We start from the raw sequence: 22,927 nt of genomic DNA, 5'->3' as shown, positions 1-22,927 counted from the left end.
GTCATCATAGCTCACTGCAACGTCAAGCTCCTGGGCTCAAGGAATCCTCCTGCCTCAGCCTCCGGAGTAGCTGGGACTACAGGTACATGCCACCATGCCCAGCTAATTTTTCTGGTTTTTTGTAGAGATGGGGGTCTTGCTTTTGCTCAGGCTGGTCTCGAACTCCCGACGTCAAGTGATCCTCCCCTCTCGGCCTCCCAGAGCGCTAGGATTATAGGCATGAGCCACCACGTCTGGCATTTTTTTTTTTTTAAAAGAGACAGAATCTTGCTCTGTCACCCAGGCTACAGTGCAGTGGCATCATCATACCGCACTGTAGCCTCGAACTCCTGGGTTCGAGTGATCCTCCTGCCTTAGCTACCTGAGAAGCTGCACTACAGTCCCATACCAGGCTATGTTTTTACTAAACCAGAACTAGAGCTTACAACTGGCTGGTCTGGAACTCCTGGTTTTGAGCGATTCCCCCCACCTCAGCCTCCCAAAGTGCTGGGATTACAGGTGTGAGCCACTGTGCCTGGCCCAGAATTTTAAACTACACATCTTAGAACCAATTCAATTATCATCTTTATAAAAACATGCATCATACTTGCTTTCTAATAATGCTTTCCCTGGGGGAGAAAAAGGCACGGGGGGATAGCAGGGAGGCTAGTGACACCCACGGCAGATCAGGCATTTGGACACAGTTGATCATGTATATCGTGGCCAGAAAAGTCACGTGGGGAGCTACTCTGGGGACTTGGGGCTGTTCGTGAGCCCCCCACCCAGCATCTGGGTCCCCAGTTATTGTCTCCCAGAGCACCCTGGGATCTCCCCTTATAGACCCTACTGTAAGCACAGGATGGACAGGGGGCCATGTCTGTTCCCTTCATTACTAAGTCCTCAGCTTCCTGGGTGTGGCACATGGTGAACACTCAAAACATATTTGGGAAATAAACAAAAGGATGATCTCCTGGAACACTCCTTACTTTCCTGACTGGCAACCTTCGACTCACACATTAAGGCTTAGATCAAACATCACCTCCTCTGGGAAGTCTTCCCTGAGTTCTCTCAGCAGAAACAAATGCACTATGTACCAGAAACATTTGCTTCATACTTGTATCACTCCATGCCTCACAGTATATACCATTTGGTTGTATTCTGCCTCCTCTGCCAGAATGCAAGCTCTCTGAGGCCAAGCATCGGGATGTATCATTTATTACCCCCACTCTTGCCGGTGCTTGGCACATAGTAGATAGTTAATAAATGCTTGTTCACTGCAAGAATCAATAAATGCACTCCTCTGTTTCCATTCTAAATCTTGGACACCAAGCGCAGACACATCATATTTCAAGTGTTTTGGCACAACCCAGAACCGAAAGTTGTTTTGGACGTCAATTTCCTGGTCCTTTAACACTGGGAAGAAACATTTGCCCTGCCCCTCTGAAGGCTGATCTGACCTGGCTGGAGGATGTGTTTGAGAAGCCTTCGCCCCATCATCGCCACTGCCCCAAAGGACCTTCGGAAGGCTTCTCTGGGACCTCCCCCCACCCACACCCACACCTCTGGCTCAGAGCCCTAGGGCAAATAGGCTCTGTGCTTGGGGAGAGCTACAGGGGACTCCTGAGTGTCTTCAGACCTCTCCATGTCACTGCCCCCAGTCCCCTTGGAAAGGGGTGCGCCTATGGACTCCACCTGGCTAGAGGAGGACCCCAACACTCAGCACACATGGCATACTGAAGCCTCAGGCCACCTCCTGAGCACCAGAGCTCCTGGAAGACAAAGTGGAGCCTGGAGCACCCGCAGAGGCTGTTCCTAGCCTGGCCCACAGGCGCTGCTGCCTACCTGGCCGAAGGTCGGGGTGAGGGTGTTTTCTGGAGAGGGTCTGTCCTGGGATGAGCCCTCCTGATGACTGCAGTCCAGCTGGATCAGGTTGCGGCACTCCGGGTGGCAGGTGAATTTACAGTCTGCAGGGAAAGAACCAAAGGGGGATTAGGGGCCAGACCGAATTTCTACCCACTTCCACCCAGAGAAACAACCTGGGAGACTGCACTTAGTTCCGGATGGGAACAGCAGAGCAGGAGAGAAGCGGAGGGGTGGGGGACAGCGTGAGAACGCCACCCTGCTCTCTGTGCCACCAGGAAGTGCTTTACACATTCGCAAACTGCTTTCACCTGCATTCTTTCGTGTGACCCTGCAATCGTTGTTATTGTCACTTTATAGACTAGAAATCAGTGCTAGGGACTTCAGCGACTTTCTCAAGGTCAGATCATCTGGCCCCAGACTGGTGCTTTCTCTACTAATTCACATTAATCACCAGTGTCTGTGGATCCCTAGGGAAGGAATGAACTTTTCTGGGTCTTTTTTCACCAATCTGTAAAACACAGGTTGAGCATCTCAAATCTGAAAATCTGAAATCCAAAATGCTCCCAAATCTAGAAGTTTTTGAGCACTCACGTGATACTGAAAGGGAAGGCTCATTGGAGCATTGCAGATTTTGGATTTTTGAATTTGGGATGAACTGATATAATGCAAGTGTTCCAGAATCCCCAAAAATCTGAAATCTGAAACACTTCTGGTCCCAAGTATTCCAGACAAGGGATTCTCAACTTGTATGGGTAATAGCTCCCCTGCCTGCCTGTTGTACAGGATGTTTCTATTAATAGTTATAGGGGAGGACATAGCTTGAAGAATTAAAAGTGCTTCCAGAGACAAAGGCATTTTCACCAGCAGGAAGGGCTGTTACTGCTCTCTGACGCTGCCCGGTCTGGAAATGTGGGAAGGCTGCTCTAACCCAGGTGAAACAGCCTGCGGACGACATCCCACATCAGGTGCGCAGGGGCAAGTACACGCTCCATAGGCAGTGCTCACTCCATGGAAGCAGAGACTTAATGACCAGAGTCAAAAAGATCCTCGGGGACCACCTTAGAGATGGGGAAACTGAGGCCCAGAGAGGTAAAGGGAGGTGCCCAATGACACACAGCTCATTGGTGGCAGAGTCAAGGCTGCTAGTATTCTCCGGCTGTCTCAAGAGCTCTCTATGGAGCCTCTTTGGCAGAGGGAAGTGACAGCCAAGGGGGCAGGAGACATCGAGGGGAGGGAAGGAGATGGGGGTGGGGGTGGGAGTGAAGGAAAGGGTGGCGGCAGAAGAAATCAATACAAGCCCATCAGCGACAAAATGCTTGGATCTGAGGTGGGGTCCCCACGGATAGCTGCTGGGTCAGCCGCAGTCACCTGTCCTGGAGGGGCCACAGCTCAGTCAGAAGGCCTAGCCTTCTAGGTGCCGGAGTCTCCCATGAGTTTTCCTTCCTGAATGTGAAGTCAGGTGCATGGAGATGGGGTGGGGGAGCAGGTCTCGTGGCAGGAAACATGCCAGCCTGGACGTGGGGATTAGGGGACCACTTTGGGTCAACACGGGCTGAGGCCCCCTGAGACTCTCCCTTTCTTCTAACAAGCTCCAAAAATTCAGCCTATTGGTCTTTTTTTTCTTTTCCTTTTTGAGACAGAGTCTCACTCTGTTGCCCGGGCTAGAGTGCCCCAGCGTCGGGCTAGCTCACAGCAACCTCAAACTCCTGGGCTAAAGGGATCCTCCTGCCTCAGCCTCCCGAGTAGCTGGGACTACAGGCATGCACCACCATGCCTGGCTAATTTTTTCTATATATTTTTAGTTGTCCAGACAATTTCTTTCTATTTTTTTTAGTAGAGACGGGGATCTCAGTCTTGCTCAGGCTGGTCTCGAACTCCTGAGGCTCAAACGCTCCGCCCGCCTTGGCCTCCCAGAGAGCTAGGATTACAGGCGTGAGCCACCGTGCCCGGCTTTGTCTTTTTTTTTTTTTTTAAAGCTGCCATAGCACACTCTATCTTGGGGTGGGGGTGGTGGCTCCTCTTCTCGCCACTCTTTTGGAAATGAGACTCCACTCTCCCCACCTGCCCCCTTCCCTAACACCCCCAAAGATAAGCACCCGGGCCACATTCCTTTTGTGAGTTTTGCCACCAATGTCTGCACGGGAGCCCCTTGACAAGTGTAGGGAGGCACAGAGATTCCAGAACCACACAGCATTCTTATTCCATGGGCTGAAGCTCCCAACAACCTCTCTGGGATGGCGCGGTGCTGAGAAGCCCCACTGCTCAGCTCCGGCATACCCAAAGGCGATGCCCACCCTCTTTCCGACCCCATGCTTCTCCACGCCTCCCTCCTGCTCCCGCCTGGAGACAGAATGGGTGACGTCACTTCTCTGATTCACGTACCACCTACCTGCAGGTGCCCAGTGCATTTCTGGGCCCCTCGGCGGGAGATCTCCTGCTCAGCATGAAAACAGCCTCCCCCTTAGTGGGGTGAAGGGCACAGAGGCCTGTGCAGGCCAAGCCTCTCCTGCCCACAGTGCCCAAAACACCGGGGCTTTGATAAGTTAGCCCTGAGGCCCACAAAGAGCGGCATTGTTCCTGGGCCTCAGCCCTGGGACACACCTGCATGGCCTCTGGCCATGCCCTGAGAGACGAAGAAGGCTCCAGGATGCCAAGCAGTGGGAACAGGAAGGGGAGGAAGGACGGGAGCTCTCCCGACTCCACGGCGAGTGAGAGCTACCATCAGATCAGCGCACAAACGGGAAAGCGTCTTGGAATAGGGGAAAGTTCTCTCCTCTTTTAGCTGCTTATGCCGTTGACACAGGCGCTCCCCGTCCAACTCTGCGTCGGAATCTCTCTCTCAATTTCCACGCCGCGTGCTTGCTCGCTCTCTGACACGCACACACACACACATGCCCTGAAAACAGCACCAAAACCTCAGAAAGATCTTCTTACAGGCCTGATGCTGAGCTGGACAGAGCTAAGGAACGGAAGACTCCAAGAGAAGTGTTTGGGGATTTTATAAAAAGCATGTTTGAGCACTAAAGACTTTGTTCCATCAGACCGTGTAATCACAGACTATAGCAAAACCACCGCAGCACGTCTTCATACTTCCTGGTCCCCGAAAATGCCGAGGCCAGGGCTTTTAGGCCAGCAGATGTGAAGTCAGAGCTTCCATGCCCTTCTCCAAACACAAAAGCAACAGCTTGTAGGCCTGATGTGTTTGGGGAACGGGGAGACCCACGAGATTGCAAAGACAGCGCGGCGTTCCGGGGACGCAGTGGTGAGCCCTCGCAGACCACCATCCCCCAAGGCAGCTCATCGCCAGGTGCTGCCAAACCAACCCCTGCCCTTGGCATCCACCGTCCTCCACAGCCTTCGACTGGTGGCTCGATTTGGACAAGGAAAGAGAGAGGGGGCCTGGTGGAACACGGCCACACAGCCCCCGGGAAGGACTCAGCCAGCCCCTCACCTCTGGCAGCAGCATCGACGTCTCAGGCACGGGTATCCACATGCTCTGTGCAGCCTGGGGGTGAGGATGAGGAAGACAAGACTCCTGGGAAGCCCAGGCTAGCTGGGCAGATGGGACACACATGTGAAAAGATAACTTACACCTGAGACAGCGCAAAGCGCCTGACTGTGGCGCAGATCTAGAAAGCTCCTTCAGCTGATACACCAGAGCAGTCAGGGGGGGCTTAAAGGTGCAGGAGACGCTGGGAGCCTACATGAAAAGTCAGAATCCAGGCAGCTCATGTGACCTTATCACAGGGGCCAAGAGGAGGCAGGAGGCTGGGACATCACTGAATAGTTAGGGCAAGGATCTCACCAATAAGAGGCAGCGGAAGATTAGGGAGCATCATTCCTAGGTTCTAATTGTAGTTCTCTGGGAGAACAGGCATTTCTTGACCTTCGTATTGCCATCCATAAAACAGAATTACCCTTCCCCTCTCCATCCCTTCCTTCCAACTATAGCCCCCGTCCCCGTTCCCAGGAGATGTTTTGAGGAAAATAAATGTGCTTCCAGGTTTCGGAAGAGGGGCCTGTGTTAGTCTGTTTTGTGCTGCCATAAAGGAAATGCCTGCGGCTGGGTAGTTTATAAAGAAGAGAGGTTTACTTGGCTCACACTTCTGCAGACTGTACGAGCACGGTGCCAGCATCTGCCTGTGGTGAGGGCTTCAAGGGGCTTCCAGTCAAGGCTGAAGGCAGAGGGGGAGCAGCAAGAGAGGGAGGAGGCGGTGCCAGGCTCATTTAAACAACCGGCTCTGGCGCTAGCTCGTTAAGGCGGGAACTCACTCATTATGGTGGGAGGGCACCAAGCCATTCATTCAGGAGATCCGCCCCCATGACCCACACACCTCCCACTCGGCCCCACTTCCAACACTGGGGATGGAATTTCAACGCGAGATTTGGAGGGACAAGTATCCAAAACATATCAGGGCCTACGGACATAGAAGGGGCCAAGTATAAGGAGAAATGAAGGAGACAGACCACCATAGGGGTCCCTCTTCCAAGGAGGGAGCCATGACAGGTTGCAGGGCTCCTCCCAACACTCAGACTGTGTTAGTTTCCTGGGACTGCCCTGACAAAGCACCTCAGACCCAGTGGCTTAAAACAGAAATTTATGAGCTCAGTTATGGAGGCTAGGAGACTGAAATCAAGTTGTTGGCAGGGCCACGCCGTCTCTAAAATATGTAGGGGCATCCTTTCTTGTCTCTCCCTCGCTGTGGCTGGTTTGCCAGCAATCCTTGGTGTTCCTTGGCTCGCAGCTGCATAACTTTAATCTCTGCCTCCATCTTTGCATGGTGTTCTTATGCTTCTGTCTTCTTACACGAATACCAGTCTCATATGGGAGTGGGGGCCACCCTACCCCAGTATGACCTCATCTTAACTAATTACACCCGCAACTACGTATTTCCAAATAGGTTGCATTCTGAGATACTAGGAGTTAGGACTTCAATATGTCTTTCTGCGGGAAGCACAGTTCCACCCACAACACAGCCCCTGGGCCATGTTGGGAGCACAGAGCCTTTGCGCCCAAACAGATGGAGGATTCTAATGGATTCCATCTCCAGAGATCAGCAATGGGCTGGCAGGACAAGGAGGCCAGGAGTGCTGGGCTGAGGCCAGGACCACCTACCTGCCTGCCTCCACCAGCCCTGCTCCTGGCCTTCACAGTCCCTGAAGGTCACCATCTCGAACAAGGGGGTCAGGCCCAGAGGCCTTGGCGACCTATGCTCGGAGTTGGCATTCTTTTTTCCACTTCAGCCCAGAGGAGGCAAAGCCAGTAGGCGGAACCACCTGTGCCAGGAGATTGTTTTTTCTAAAATGCAGAAGCTACAAAGCTCCCCTTAATCTCCAGGGCTGCCAAAGCTAGTTTCGGCCCCACCCCGGGTGCCAAATGCACATAGACAGGCACACGCACCGCACTCTGCCGTGTGGCTGCCTAACCTGAGTGGCTAATTTCTCTGAACCAGAGGCATTTGTTGATAAGAAACTCTTAAGGCTCTTTCACCCCAGAGTTGCCTGCAAGATACCGAGATAACACAGAGCGCTCAGCTTAACTGTCCTTCTCTTCCAGCCTGGGCCAAGGCGTGGGTGAGGGTGGGGCAGGCACCGAGGACACAGGCCTCCCCTGCGGTCACTCCCCGGTCAGTGACAGCAGCTCCTCACCCTGCGTGGACAAAGCAAGCTCTGAGGCCCGAGGGGAGGCAGAACAGTCTCTGAATCCAGGAGCCTGTGCCCGTTCTCTGGGCACCCCCTGGCCTTCTTGGGGAAGGCCACCCTCAGAGCAAACCTGACCACCCCCTTCCCACACTCCCTGAGGACCAGGGGCCTGGCCTGTACTACGGTGTCACGGAAAGAGCGTGGACTTAGAGGAAGGCCTGGCCTCTGGTCCCTGCTCAGCCGACTCTGTGACCCTAGGTAAGTTACTGAACTTCTCTCAACTATAAAAAGGCAATCATAATAGCCAGTTCCTAGGGCTACTACGAGGACTAAGTGGGGTTGTAAAGAACTGCACAGAAGGCCTGGAACGTGGAGGCCCCCAGTTAACAGTTCATTTTCCACCCCTTACCCCCTCCTTCCACGGCTCTGCTGTGCAAATTCCTTCCCACCCCACCACGCTCCTGGGGGGTAATCTACACTCTCGCCAACCTTCCCCTGGCTAGTTATTTCCAAAGTAAGTACACAAATAGCTTTTAGTTTTAAGATAACTTTGTTCTTAGGCACTACAGGGAAATCTGAAAAAATAATATGTATTGGAAAATTACAATTTACAAACGTTTCTAAAAAGCAAGAGTAAGGGTTGTCCTGATCCTCTGGGACAAGTTAGTGGGGACAGTCCTCAGTCTCGTGGTGCCTGTCTTGGCCTCCTTCTCAGACGTTCCTTTGAGAATCCCCTCTGGGCTGGACCAGCTATAGCAGCTCAAAGACCACCCAGCGAGTGTCCCCATCACCCTCTGTGCCCTGTCTGTCCCAGGCTGGCCGAGGACGGCTCCACCACCTGCAGCCCCCGCACCAACACCCTCCCGCACCAGCACCCTTAATAAAGCCACTGTAAACATCCATGTGCAGGCTTTTGTGTGGACGTAAGATTTCCCCCCGGACAGGAAAATCCCTTCCCACCTGGCCCAGGACTTCCCCTTGTGAACCTCAGGCCCTTCCGACAGACCTAGTAGTGCTAGTTCACCACCCGCGCAGGTCTCCACGGCTGCCATTCCTGGATTCCACCCGTCCCCAGCCCTGTGCTCTGGGCCCTGCTGGCTGCTGGAGAAGCCCAGTCAGAAGGGTCTACTGCGAACCGGGTGAGCGAAGGGAGGAAGGAATGGTGCTCTGCCTCTTGCCGAAGCGGAAAGAACGGAGCGTGAGTGCTGATCTGACCCCAGGCTCGCGTCCTGACTCCCGCCTGCCTCACCTGTGAAGTGGAGATGCTGGCAGTGCCTACCTCACAGGGTTGCTGAGAGAACTAAACGAGATATTTGTGTAAATGACAACACAACACCTGACACACACTAGGAGTTCAATGACTATTAGCCATTCTTATTACCAGATGAAAATCCAAGTCCAGTGTCGCCAGCTGTCCAGCACCAAGCATCCTCACCCCAAAAGCCTGTCTGTGCACGTCCTATCAGCACCCGCTGCCCCTCCTCCAGACCCCCACCAAGACCTACAGAAGAAGGTCCTGGTCATCTCAGACTCCCATTGTACCGCCGTCCCCAGTCTGAGCAGAGGAGCCCCCGGTCTCAGCTCCCTGCAGAGGGGAGGTGCCAGGTGTGCCCGGTACCTGGTGAGGGGTAACCCTGCCCCACCTCAGAGGGGCCCCTCTGCCAGCCCCTGGGACTTCCCTCCTCCCTTCCTTCCTACTCATTCCCTCCAACATTTGAATTTCTAAAATCGTGCTCTAGTTTCAGAAAAGAAAATTGCTAACCAAAGTTGGTAACGTCCAGTATTGAAAAGGATGTGGGGAAATGAGAAGGTAGTATCTTGTCACTGGTACCAGTTTCCTGCAGGAATTTATCCTGAGTGTACACGTACTTGCATCTAAATACATCTCCACTAAAATGTTCATCACATAGTCGTTGATGACAACAAATGCTAGAAATACCCCCGCACCTATCTACAGGAGACTAGTTACAGCTGTATTTTAAAATGGAATACTACACAGCCATTATCTAAGATAATGCACATTAATCTCGCTCAACATGAAACTGTGTCCACAGCATAACAGTGAAAGAGGGAGAAGGCTGATCCTAATTATATAAAATATGCACATACTTAAATATACTTTGTGCAGAGAGGTGTCTGGAAGGAAGGCTACATGCTTGCTCTGAGTGATGGGATTTCAAGTACTTTTACTTTCTTTATAGTTTCTAAATTGTTTATATTTTTATAATTTACATATATTCTTCACTAATGAAAAAAATACTGTAAACAAGGAACAGAGAAAAATTATGTACCCACATCGTGATGACAGCGGGCACCATTATTCACCATTATTCACTAACTATTATGTGCCAGACACTGGATGCCTGTGATTTCATATCATCCGTACCAGGCCTGCAAAATATGTGTTTCCACCTCATTTTGAAACATACATTATTTTTTAGAGCAGTTTGAGGTTCACAGGAAAATTGAGCAGGAAGTACAGAGAATTCTTTTATACCCCACCCCTACACGTGCACAGCCTCCCCCATGATCAACATTCTGCACCAGAGGGGTACATTTGTCACAACCCATGGTCCTCCGCTGACATGTCATTAACACCCAAAGTCCACCGTATACATTAGGCTTCATCCTTGGTGTTGTACATTCTATGGGTTTGGACAAATGTATAGCAACATGCATCCGCCATGACAGCATCAACATCCCTGTCCTCTGACTACTCATCCCTTCCTCCTGCCCAACCCTTAGCATCCACCGACCTTTTAACGATTTCCATAGTTTTGCCTTTTCCAGAAAATCACATGGTATGTGGTTGGAATCATACGGTATATAGCCTTTTCGGATTGGCCCTTTTCACTTAGTAATATGCATTTAAGGTTCCTCCTTGTCTTTTCATGGCTTGATGGCTCATTTCTTTTTATTGCTGAATACTACTCCACTATCTGAATGTACCATGGTTTACCTGTTCACCTACCGAAGGACATCTTGGTTGCGTCCAAGTGTGGGCGGTTATGAATAAAGCTGCTACAAACATCCATATGCAGGCTGTAGTGTGGACATAAGTTTTCAACTCACTTGGTCTACCTCTATTTCAGAGATGAGGAAATTGAGACTTGAAGAGGTTGCATGCCTTGCTGACTGCCTGACAGCTAGCAAGTGGCCAGGCTGGCAGTGCGGACCCATCACACCGCCTGCTTCTTAACTGTCCTGTTTTCTCATTCAATAGCCTATGCCTCAGAGAAGTCCCCTCCACTTGGTCCTGGTCCCCGCTACCCTGCACTGCCCAGGGCTGGGCTTCACTAGGGATGGGAGTTAGGGTGGCCCAAGGCCAAAAAGAGCCTGGGTTGAAAGGAAGTGCTTTTCTCTCTGCTCTAGCTCTAGCCAGTAGCAGCGACTGCAGCCTGTGCCTCCCTGAGGCCTCCGCCTTGTCCTCGGAAGGCCTGGGAAGTCACAGCTCCCCTCCCCAGCTAAGCCAAGCCACTCAGCCTTGGAGGCTGCCAGGCCCTGAGAGTTTCTGAACCTACCCGTACTGTCTGCCTGCTCTGGGCCAGTTCTCCATCCATGACCCCTTTGTCTCTGGGATGCCACGTCTGGGAGAACTACCCAGGCAGCAGCCAAAGGTTCTTTTCCTGAGCTCTCCAGGCAGCTTCACCAGAGAGGTCAGCTCTTCAGCCAAGGTCGAGCTCCAGAAGGTGGCAAGCTCTTACTCATCCCACCTCAAAGAGACCCGGCCTCTGCAGACTTGCTCCCCATGACACCAAATGGACACAGCAAATGGTTCCCAGCACCAGCTGTCTCACAGACTGGCACCAAAGTACACCCACTTACCAGCTGTAAACTAGAAATCTTTACACAGACTGTGTGATCCCTTGAAACACACCCCTTGACATGCACGACAGAGGTCTTTTGAGAATGAGTGCAAGAGATGGAACGCTCAGTCCGGTCAGGAGCTAGGGAGTGGGAAGAATTCGGATTCCAGAGTCACAGAGATCAGGGCTTGAAACTGAGCCGTGACTCTAATTAGGTGTGAGATGCCTGGACCATTAACCTCAGTTAAATATGGCGTATACTTAGTCAATTTCCTCACCTGCAAAATGGAGGTAATAATACCTTTCTTGCCAGCAAATTTGTTGTCAAAATTAGAGAGAATGTATGTAAATCATCCAACAGTGCCTGGCACACAGTAGGTGCTCAATAAGTGGCAGCTGTCACTTTGAACACTATGGGACTTGTGAGTCTGGGTACTCAATTTTCTATTGCCTCAGCATGTGATGCCAGCCAACATACCTCTCCATTTTCAGGTCCTCTTCTAACGTATTAAGGTCAGAAGAATTGAGCAACTTTCCTGTTCATCTAGGAGAAACCTGCTCCCACCTCCCTCCAACCTCTGCCTCTGATGGGCCCAGAGGAGTAAGGCAGGGGATGGAAGGTCAGGTCATGTTGATGAGTGGGAAGGTGGAGAGACCGGAATTGCCAACCTTGGAGGTCTGCAGCCATTGCCAAAATCAACACGATCTATACGTTTTTCATACTCCTGGCTAAACTCCTAGTGAGGCCAACAGCAAGGGAATGGAAACTCCCCACTCCTGGGGTCAGGCAGCCAGCTCTGGACATCTGCATCTTATGTTTCCAAGAGGGAAGCTGAATCCCAGCCCTCTTGAGACCACGTACTGTAGTTCCTTGTTTCAGAAGACGGACCACCCCTGAGGGCACTCAGCATCGCCCGTCCCAGCCCAGAGGGCCTGGAGGCACACAACTGCTCCCCGCTCTACACAGCCCTAACCCCAACTCCAACACACACGCAGAATGAATGAGAATGTCAGTGTAATGGTAAGACAAGTGACCTAGAATTCTAAAGTCAGAAATTGCTGGCACCGCCCACAGACAGGCAAGGTGGGCAGCTGGACGCGCAGGGGCGTTGTCTCCGTGGGAAGAGGCAAGCAGGGATGCGCCTGAACACGCTCCAGTCTGGGTAAGATGTTCAGTTCCCGTGTAAAACAGTGGGTGGGGTGGGCGGGCTCCGTGGCAGCAGGTTCCTCCAGGTCGGGCTGAGGAGAGAAAGTGCTGGAGAGGTGGGGTCACCTAGGGAGCCTCGGCTGAACTGAGGACACCCCAAGAGCCTGGTCCCCACTCTCTCCCAAAATGACCCTATCAGTTTTGCATGTGGCAGGGCTGGGCAGGGTTGAAATATGCACTTTTAAGTGACCTTTTCGTACTGAAGGGAAAGACAAAAGATCTGCTTGGTTGTTGCTCAGAGACCAAAGCAGGTATTAAAATTCTGGAACCTTGGTCCCTAAGATCTCATGCATCAGTTATTTATTCTCCAAGCCTGGCCGCTCGTCACATTTCTAAGCAGGCTGGATGTGTCCCCTGTGGCCCCCTCCCAAACATACCCGGCCGGACTTCGCCTGGCAGAAGTCGGGCGCCCGGGCTAGCCCGCGGAGGCATCATCCTGTCCCACGTAGGAGGGTGTGGGTGGGTGTGCCTCCTGGCAGGCCCATTCATCATCTATCTCCAACACGACCACACATCCTGAGGCTGAAAACACCAACAAAAGGAAGGCGCTGTGGCCAAGCCAGGCTGGGTGTGTTGACATGGGGGCGTTTGAAGAGGAGCAAGTGGAGGGAGGGAGGGCAGTTCACAACAAGTTCAGCTGGATGATGCAGGAGGTAAGAGACGAGCCGCCATGTGCCCAGTGACATTGGGACAGGGCCTGTTCCCTGGGTACCTTTTCCACAAGGCTTGTTTCTCGCCACTTTGCTCTTGGGAGGTACCGTAGGCTGAAGCACGACCCCACCCTGCCCTGTGCATACATGTATATATGTGTAAAATTATAAACAAATGTAATAGGGGTGAGTCATTTTTAGCAATTCATGGTTCAGCTTTAGACAGTGTTAACTGACTCCCTGCTAGGACGATGCTAGAACTCTCTTCCCCATCTCTTCTGCCCCCATCCCCTGATGTTTTCTATATTTTATTTTTTACACTTCCAACATTTATAACATTCACATTGTTTTAACCATAATGCACAATGCAGTTGTCTAAAATTCGCTCCACTTTTAAATGGATTCAGTCCTCTTACAATTGCTAAACTATTTTTAATTTTTTATCTTAATTCATTTTGGGGTTGACTATATTGGGGGGGGTTTACTTATATTTTTGTACACGTTCTGCTTCCCGATGATGCTGTATGCACCTTAAAGAGACACATCCCAATTTTATTGGCCTTTTTACACGGTGGCTCTGTGGCATCGTACAGGATGGTGTGTTGATGACGATGATCAGGAGAAAATGTGGATGGAGCAGGAAGAGGCGGGAGAGGCCGCAGGTCTCCGGTGCACGCAGCAGAGCATCCTTGAGGATCCCTCCTTGGCCAAGAATGGTAAGAGGAAATAGATTTGGGAGAAAATGTCAAAGTAAATGGCGCGAGGTGGGGAGTGGGGGTGAGCAAGACAATGGACCCCATTCCTCACGTGCAAGCGGATGTGGGAGATTTGTCATCCGGACCCTCTGACACCACATGGAAAAGGTCCAAGCTGTATGTAGGGTGTGGCCAGGCAGAGGGAAGTGCAAAGACACAGTGCAGTTTTTGAATGAGGTAATTAAAGTATGTGGGACCATTAGGACACTTGTACTCAGAGAGACAGAGAGAGTATTAACCCTTTCAGTCCAGCTATGTCTCCTATCGTTCCACATCTACCTAGTTCCTAACCAGTTTTTCACTTGTGCACGCAAGCATTGATTCAGCGTGTATTTACTGAAGGGGGGGTCAAGCACTCTTCCAAAGGACAGCCAGCTCCATGCAAAGGCTGCGTGTAACAGGGAGGAGTGTATGAGAGGATGAGAGAGAGAGAGAGAGAGAGAGAGAGATAAGATATATCCTATTTTGATTGTCACCACAGGAAAAAAGAAATCCTAATACCAGAGCACCTTAAGAAAGGAAAAAATACTTTAAAACATTGTAGACAGTTGGGTTTAAGGGAATTTAACAAACAGCAACAAGCCCATGTATCAGAGTCAGTGTGGAGCTGCCAGATACCCTCTCGGCCCCAGGCCTGCTCAGGAGGGGCCCCCTTCTCTCGGCATGTGTCATTCCGCTCTGGGTGTAAGAGAGACAAAGCAGCAGAGGTCCCCCAGCCCCAGGCTTGGTGCCCCCATCCCTGGGGCCGCTAAGAAGACAGGAGGAGCCAACCCAGGTTCTAGTCGGGAGGAGCACGTACGGAAAGAGGAGAGGAGCGTTTTCTTGATTTTGTTTTTTGGTTTTAAAGCAGAAACTCCATCTCTGAGAAGCGGCAAAGGAAAGCCTCTTGCTAAGCCGGAGTATATTTTTGGTAGTGTCCCACAGACCCCAAAGGTAAGGACAGCCAAGTAGGTTTGCACGAGTCCTGCCCGGGCGTAAGCAGACCACAGGGCGGCAGATGGAGCCTGTGCAGAAGCACGGATGGAATGCGCACACAGGTGTGTGTGTACAGGTACGCCCTGTCCACGTGCCAGGAGGTCACAGGAGGCCAGAAGAGCAGGCAGGTTCAGTTCTTGTGGGACAACCAGGCTACTGCATCCAGCTGGTTTTTCCACACCTGCTTTGATGTCACTCGCAGTCATTTAAAGCCCCAATCACCAACCCAACCGGGTGAAGGCAGACTTTGCAGTGAGAAGAAAAGTAAATAGATACGTCGTCGGAGGCCCTCTCTGCTGGAGGCACACAAAGGCTTCTTTACGGCTCTGTCGCTGTAGCTAGGACCACCAGACACTTCTGGAGAGACTCAGGCCTGTTCCCGCTGACCCCCAAGCAGGCTTTTAAAATGACATATGACTTGTTCCTTGGCGACATGCCTGCTTAGCTCCTAATGATGCCCGGTGGGCTAATCTGGCTCTGCCTGTTCATTAAACGGTGTGGCAACCTCAACGATAGGAATTTTTCCGGGGAGCGTGTGTAAGATTCCGTCCTCCACTCTTGCCCTTCAACCTTCAACCCGACCTCTCCCACCGACACGCAGGCAGCCCACCTTGCTCCAGGTGCAATGGAAGAGCAGACAGCCATGTGGGGGGCTTGTCAGGACGACCCCCCAGAGCAGCTGCTGGTCTTCCCGGGAGCACTCCGGCACAGCAGCCCCCCACACGGGCCCGCTCTGTGCCAAGCATCACACGAACTGTTTCACATCCGAGGTCGGGTTTAATCCACCGAACACCAGTTTGAGGTCGGAATTCTCTGCTCCATTTTATACTTGAACAAACCAAGGCTCAGGCAGGTTAATCTGTAGGAGGAAGGCCCTACAGCCAGGAAGGGCCAACCCCAGGACCCAGGCTCAAGTTGACCTGGCTCCAAGCCCTTTTTCTTAAACACCACACTCCAGGCTGCTCGTGGAGTCCTCTCAGTGAGATGAAGATATTCCAGAAGTCCACGGCCTGCGGATCACACTCCCTTCATCACAAGTATCCTGTCTTCTCCCTCCTCTTTCATCAGTTGAGTCCAAAGACTAACATACGTTAAGCGAGCACATCGTAGCTGCAGTGCGGTATTTGCCCCGACCTTAACGCTGCTACTCCAGGCCCGATCGATTCTATTAAATCTATAACTCCTTGGGCTCAACAGCAAAGGAGCAAGGAAATGATCTGTTGAATAATTCTTGCAGAGAGAGGGAAAGAGAGGACGGACGTGAATGCACTAGTAAGCATTTAAATTAGGAAGTCAGTATCCGACTCCCTTCTTAGCGAAGGTTACAGTATATGTTATTAGGCTATTGATGAGGATAAATTATTCAGGCTGGCTAAAGTGCATTTGTTTCCAAATGGGGATTAGGTCTAGATGAATCAAAATTTTTACTTCTCGAGAGGTAAAGCCTGAATCAGAAAAATTATACTTTTTATAGTCAGGATCCTATGGTTTTTCAAACTCTGCTCCCACAGACTTAGCCCAGAGATGGCACTACATCTGAGTTCCATCCCTAAGACTTAGTGTTGTGACCCGCTTAGATCCCCACCCATTCCTGAAAGTACACGGGAACAGGGTGGGGACAAATGGAGCGGGGAGCCCAAGGAGAGCTCCAAAGACTGTCCACCAGCAACGGAAGCAGCTCCAGACCTCACCGCACGGCAATGACCTTTAACGAGGGGCCTTCCTGCTCTGAGCCACCTCCTCTGTAAAACAGAATAATCCCTCTCCCGTTCCCACCATACGGCGATCTGGAGGGAATCGATGATATTAAAAACAAACAAACATAAATGCTTTGCGTCTTTAGCAGAGAGTGCTACAGAAATTCAAGATGCCGTAGACAGCAGAAGGAACCCCAGGCTGGAAGGCAGCTGCCCAGGCTTCCCAGTCCTGGTGCTGCCACCCACGGGGGACTTTTGTGGGTCTCAGCTTCCTTTCTTTGAAAAAGGGGAGTAGGACGACCTAAGGGACTAGGATCATCTAGATTGCTGTTGTCTCTCCTTCTCATCTTTCACTCACCCCGGTGCTGTCTGTCATCCTTCCCCAGGCAAGGACTGTTCTCACCCTCATTAGTGCTCTGGAAAGGAAATCAGTGGCCCAGCACAGCCTGAGGCTGGGGCTCCCGGCCCGCTGTGTCCCACCCTGGAGCCTCCAGCCCTACGTGGCCTGCACACCGGGAACCCACGTGCACCTCCACCAACCACGCAGGTGAGAACTCTGCCTAGGACGCTCTGCTGCTCCTGGGTCCTCAGAAGGCTGACTCAGCAGCTTGGCAAGGTCTGAAGCCCCTTTAGGGTGGACAGAATGTAAAACAGCAGCCATCCAAGATACCTATATTCTACCAGCTCAGAGACCCCGATTAAGATGACTGCTTAGCCCTAATTCTCAGCCAAGGGAAGGGTGTTCAAATCCACCGCCAACATGAGGCCTCTGAAACAGGCTGCCCACGTCCTTTCGGCCTGGCTGTTCGACCCAAACTGGGCCAGGTGGCAGTACCTGCACAGTCAGGAGTGCCAAGGACTGGTGCAGAGTTCAGCATTAAATACCAGGCTGCCAGGAGAACCCTGCACTCCTTTTCCCTGGGAAAGGCCACTAGCAGAGACCTCCGAGCCCAAGCACCCCTCGATGCCCCCAGCTGGATGGGCTTGGACCTACCCTGAGCCCGCCGGGCCTCGCCGCGGAACCTCGGCAGGATCTGGAGCTTTTCGGAGACCGAGCGGCTCTTTGGGAACCTGCGGAAGAGCCGCTGGAGCCGTGCAGCGACTGTTCCAAAGCAGGCAGCAGCCACCTCCTCCTCCTGGCCCTCGGTCATCCTGGCTGCGGGAGATCAATAGCTTTTCTCCAGGCCTGGCGTCAGGGGTGGAGTGCGCGTGGGGGAGGGCGCCGGGCCGCGTGCGACCCACTCAGGCACCTGGGACCTGGGGCCCTGGCACCAGCACAGACGGACCGAGGCCTTCTCTTTCCCGTAGGTCCTTTCCCCTCCACCTCCCCCAATGGAAAACTTTCTATTCCTGGGGCTTTTAGCTTGATAAGATAAAAATGCCCCCACCAAACAGGCTGCAGGGAAGAGCCTGCCCTGAGCCTCCCTTCTCAGTCTCGCCTGTGAGTCTGAAAATCAATGTCTCCAAAGTTTCCACAGATGACAGGAGTGACGGGTTACCTCCCGCCACATGCCCGCACCAGAACTCATTAATGGGTTTCTTTGGGGATGGCGGATTAATAATGCTTTACCAGCCGAATAGGCCCCTAAGGGACAAACTGGGGCTAATTCACATCCTCCCATGCTGAGCCCAGGGCTAGGGAGGGCCTATGAGGAGGCGGTGTTGCTTTTAAGAGGGTCAGACCATTTATCTGAGTCCAGACACCCGAGCAGAAAAGGATCTGACCCTATGGGTATAGGAGAGAAGCGAGAAAAAGAGAAAAAAACAGTCTCTCACAAAAAGGGCAGACATGTTCTCTTGCCCTAAAACAGTACTCACAGGGTGTCCCGTCACTCTGACTCCCAGGAGCAGCGAAGTCCCGACAGAAAAGTTCCGGGAGGTCCCGTTGCCCAAGACAGAAGACTGGTACCAGATAGGCAGCAGAGCCTTCCAGAAAGGCCACTGGAAAGGGGTGATGCTCCCAGGCTGCCCAGAGAGGAGAGGACTCACCTGCCAACCGCCAGTGGGGGCCAGTTTAACACCAAGGAGGAACACTCGCTCTTTAACCAGAGGAAATGAACCTCAGAGGGCTCACGCACTTGCAGAATCTCTGGTTGAAGCCGCTTGCACATCTGTGCTCAGGTCAGCTTGCGTGAGGTCCAGGGAGTCAACACTCATGGGTTCAGACGTGAGCTACACCATACCCTGTGCAACCACCAACCTCTGGCTCAACTCCTTTGTGCTGTCATTTTCCCCAGCGCCCAAGAGAATGCTGAAGTACATCCTCTCCCAAACGCCATATCCTTGGGCTTACTTAGAGAAGAAAATGTAGAACAAACCTAAGCTGCACTCTGATCACTTGCCCTTCTCATAGAAAGTCTGACCAGGAGGTCTCTGTTCGGATCACCCCTCACTATGGAGGGCCTCAGAATTTGGTGCAGCAGCAAGCAGTAAAACACACTATTTACAAGTCATTTATTCAATATACAAACACCTCAAAATGTCACTCTTCCTTAGGCCCAGACATTGGTTCTTTCTCCATAATGCTTCCCGGGGGACACTGGGCTGCCCATGGCCTTTTGTTGTGGCTCTCTGGTTTACTAAGCAACCTCTGCACCAGAGGAAGGTCATAAGCCAGCCCAGGTCCTAAAATGACACTCAGTACCTTCGGGCAAGGGGTGGGAGCCCAGGTTCCTGGCCCTGCAGCAACTCTGATCCTTGCACCTAAGATCGCCAAGGGGGTCCAGGAACCTCAGCTTGGCTGAGCATGGGCAAGGGCAGCATCCCCCTTCCCGCCCTCAGAGAACAGAACACAGGCCTGCTGGGGGAATCTTAAAATATGAATCACGTGTAATCAGGGAAAATCCCTCCCAAATGCCCCATTTGGGCTCAAGAATGTGCTGAACTCACTTCTCTTTTTGCCTCATCACAGAGCTGTTCTTTGACAGGGAAGCCATCAAGCAGCCAGCAGGAAAGAACTGGCAGAGATAGAGACAGGACCTTCATTCCTGACCCTTGAGAACTAGATAGATTTTCTACTGTAGCGGTGCTCTGGGCACTGTCTGGAGGCAGGGGAATGCCTGCAATGACCTCTTGCTACCCCTGACCCAAGAACCTCCATGCCGCAGGAGAGTCCAGCCAAAACCCACCATAATTTGAAGCAACAGACTTCACCTTCTTAAGTGCTGGTATACAATATATTCTCATCCTATTTATATAAAGGTAACTCCAGATTGCTTTTAATAACACTCATCACTAGAATAGACATTCATGGATGGCATGCTCAACTCTTTCTCTCAAAACTCTTAAGTTATAACTGGAATCTGTTGTTTCATTTGTTTTTTTGTTTTGTTTTGTTTTGTTTTGTTTAGAGACAGGGTCTTATTCTGTCACCCAGTCTGGAGTGCAGTGGTGTCATCATAGCTCACTGTAGCCTCGAACTCCCAGGCTCAAGAGATTCTCCCGCCTCAGCCTCCCAAGTAGCTATGACTATAGGCATGCATCAGCACACCCGGCTAATTTTTAAAAAATTTTTTTTGTAGAGATAGGGTCTCACTATGTTGCTCAGGCTAGTCTTAAACTCCTGGCCTCAAGCAATCCTCCTGCCTTGGCCTCCCAAAGTGCTGGGATTACAAGAATGAGCCACTGCAGCCGGCTTGTTGTTCATTTTGAATATTAAGGCAATCTCTGAGTTTTTTGGGATTTTTCCTACTTTCCTCAGATACAGAAAAAACATAATTGTTTCAACAGAAACTACCAAATCTCCAACTTCCATTCAACTTGGATGGAAAAAACAGCCTCTTCCAAGTCAGCAAGAAAAGCAAGTGATGATAACTATTCCCAAATGGGAGCCCGACCTGGAGAAATATCCAGAGAGTCAGGAGCTGGGTTGGGGGTGGGGGGCTTTCCCCAGATCTGCTATTCCCAATGGGGCCACACCACTGCCTGGGATTAGAGCCAGAGGTCCGTTATGCATATCTCAGTTTATTTTCTAGTTCCTATCCTACTCTTCTTCCCTCTAGCTATCCCCTCCAGGATCGAATCTGTTCATTTCACTTTGGTTCCCGGGTAGTCCTGTGTCATGAACTCTGACAGCTGGGTCACGGCAAGGAGGAAGTGTGGAACAGGAAAAGGTCCACCTGCACTTCCACACCCACCCCCCTGCACACGCTGAACACCAGTGGGGTGGGGTGGGAGTGGGGAGAGACGTGCTTGCTTCCTTTAACTTGGGATTTGGAAAAACTTCACCCTTTGTTTAAAGATCTCATGATTTACACATGTTGACGATCAATTTAGAAACTGCTGAAAGCTGGCGTAAGTACACCCAGCTCTCAATCATCCAGGCACTGACTGCTTCTCTAGCTTGCACTTGGCTCGCCCTTTTTTTTTTCTGTATCTCCTTTTTTGGACATTTCAGCATTCATTGGCAGAAGAGGGGCTGAGGAATAAGTAAACTCAACTAATTTAATGATGTTCGTTCATAATGCAAAATGCTATATTGGGTTCTGGTACTGGCTTTGCTACTAATGATCTGGGTCATCTTAGAGAAGTCATTTGATTTCCCTGAATGCTGCATTTCCTCATCCATGAGATGGCCATGATAAAACCAGCCCTACATACCTCACAAGGGAACCGCAAGACGAACAGAGGCAGTGCCCATAAAAATGCTTTAGATACAGCCAAGCATGATAAAAGTTATCTCTGCTCCTGCAATTTCTTTGCCATGCTCAACTCTTCCTATTCCATGTGAATAGTCCTATCCTAGCAGGTTGACAGAACACCAACTTATATCTTCAGCAAACACGATGATAATTCTTTCCCAGATCTAGCATCTAGTGGAAACAAAACATAAAAGGATTAAAAAAAAAAAAAAAAGACAAAGAGCATCACTCTTCTTTTAGGCCTGACTCTGATGAATCTGCAGTCTGATTCTTCAAAGTCCATGCAAGCCAAGTTTCAACTTTCTAGTGGCCCCAGCCATTGGCCGCTGCAGACATCTGGATTAGAACTGCCCCACCTGGAAATGTGTTTGTTCAAGAAACAGGGAGGGGAAGCAGAAGGCGGTGCACAGGCCCTCCAACGAAAAGTAAACATGACCCAGCCCAGACGTGCTCACAGGTGAGTGTCACACTCGGCCACCCGCCTGCCCGCCCAGTGACACACAGTGAACAGACCGCACTTTCCAACCCCGACACCTTACAGACCCTCGGCACAGGGTCATCCTGTGCTTCCCCCACCCCCATGCCCTCAAAGGGGACCAGGGCTGTAGGTGTAGATAGGAAAATATGAAGAAAATCCAGGACCTGCTATAGCTCCCAGGGGTCACCAGACTCCTCAGCCAAGATGCAGCGTTCTTCACCAGGAAGCTGGGCCCATGAAACAGTGCCAGGAGGGACTCCACTGCTCTTCCTCCTTCCTCTCCAAAAAGGGCAGGAAAGAACCAAACCTCATAGTTTTCCCTATGAGCACACCCCTCATGAACTTTCTCCTACTCCAGTAAGCAAAGGCAGGCCGGCACAGGCCTGGCATGGACTTGCCGGCCGCTTCCGCCGAAGACTACACCATGAACTCTTGGAGTCCGCCAGGCTCTGCCCACGTCTCCTCAGCATGCATGTGGCTGCTTCAGAAAAAACCCAAATATCACCTCCCCAGATCTGAGTCAAGATAGTCTTGACCTTGGGGCAGGGCTACCCATGACCATTCTCAAGCCCTGATTTTATCCTGCTTAAACCAGTGTCCCCAGGGAACTGAGCCTTCTGCCCTGTCTGACATCATCACCTCAGCCTCCTCGCTCTTTCCCCGAAGCCCAAGAGATGTCTCTGCTCCCCTTTCAACCCTGAGATCCAGCCCGGAATATGTGAGGAGAAGCTTGCCAAAATTCTTGGAAAAAAACCAAAAGTGACTAAATGCAAAACCATCTCCCCAGTCAGGGCTGGCCTTCCCTACAGTCAGCTGCCGCCAGCGCTTCCCGACCGGGCCAAGGAGAGCCAGAAGAGAGCCCTGCGGGAGGGGTGGGTGGCAGGAGTCAGCAGAGACCAGGACCAGGTGGGGAGGCAGAAAGCATCCCGCCGCCAGCACAGGCCCGGCTCTGCAAGCTCAGTGAGGAGATGGCAGGAGCTGGCGCTGCCCGAACCGCAGGAACACGGCTCAGTCCGAGTGGCCGCGGGGCGGGGGTGGGGGTTGCATGCCTTGCACACCCACAGATACTCTCCCACCCAAGAGTGCTCACCTTGTCATCTAAGGAATGGGAACAGGAAGGACCTCTAATGAGGCCAGAGATGTGTTTACGGTTCCTCACCAGCCTTACTAATACCCTGGGCAGGGCCAGGGTATACCCAGGGCAGTGGCAAGCAGCTGTCCTCCGGGGGGAAAC

The 22,927-nt window shown here is 51.7% G+C and overlaps 1 protein-coding gene across 2 annotated transcripts in view; it reads right to left on the bottom strand.

Annotated features, from left to right (window-relative positions):
* The window catches only part of RASSF5 (Ras association (RalGDS/AF-6) domain family member 5), a 68,712-nt gene that overhangs the window by 39,753 nt on the left and 6,032 nt on the right, over positions 1-22,927 (bottom strand). For both annotated transcript variants that reach the window (XM_012638822.1, XM_012638823.1), the window contains exon 2: positions 1,822-1,943. In XM_012638822.1, the coding sequence (XP_012494276.1) occupies positions 1,822-1,943 (122 nt within the window). The remainder of the gene's footprint in view (positions 1-1,821; positions 1,944-22,927) is intronic.

The sequence above is a fragment of the Propithecus coquereli genome, unplaced genomic scaffold, assembly GCF_000956105.1.
Source record: "Propithecus coquereli isolate 6110/MARCELLA unplaced genomic scaffold, Pcoq_1.0 Scaffold135, whole genome shotgun sequence".
Lineage (NCBI taxonomy): Eukaryota > Metazoa > Chordata > Mammalia > Primates > Indriidae > Propithecus > Propithecus coquereli.
Note: the sequence above shows the minus strand (reverse complement) of the source record. Positions and strands in the feature narration are given on the sequence as shown.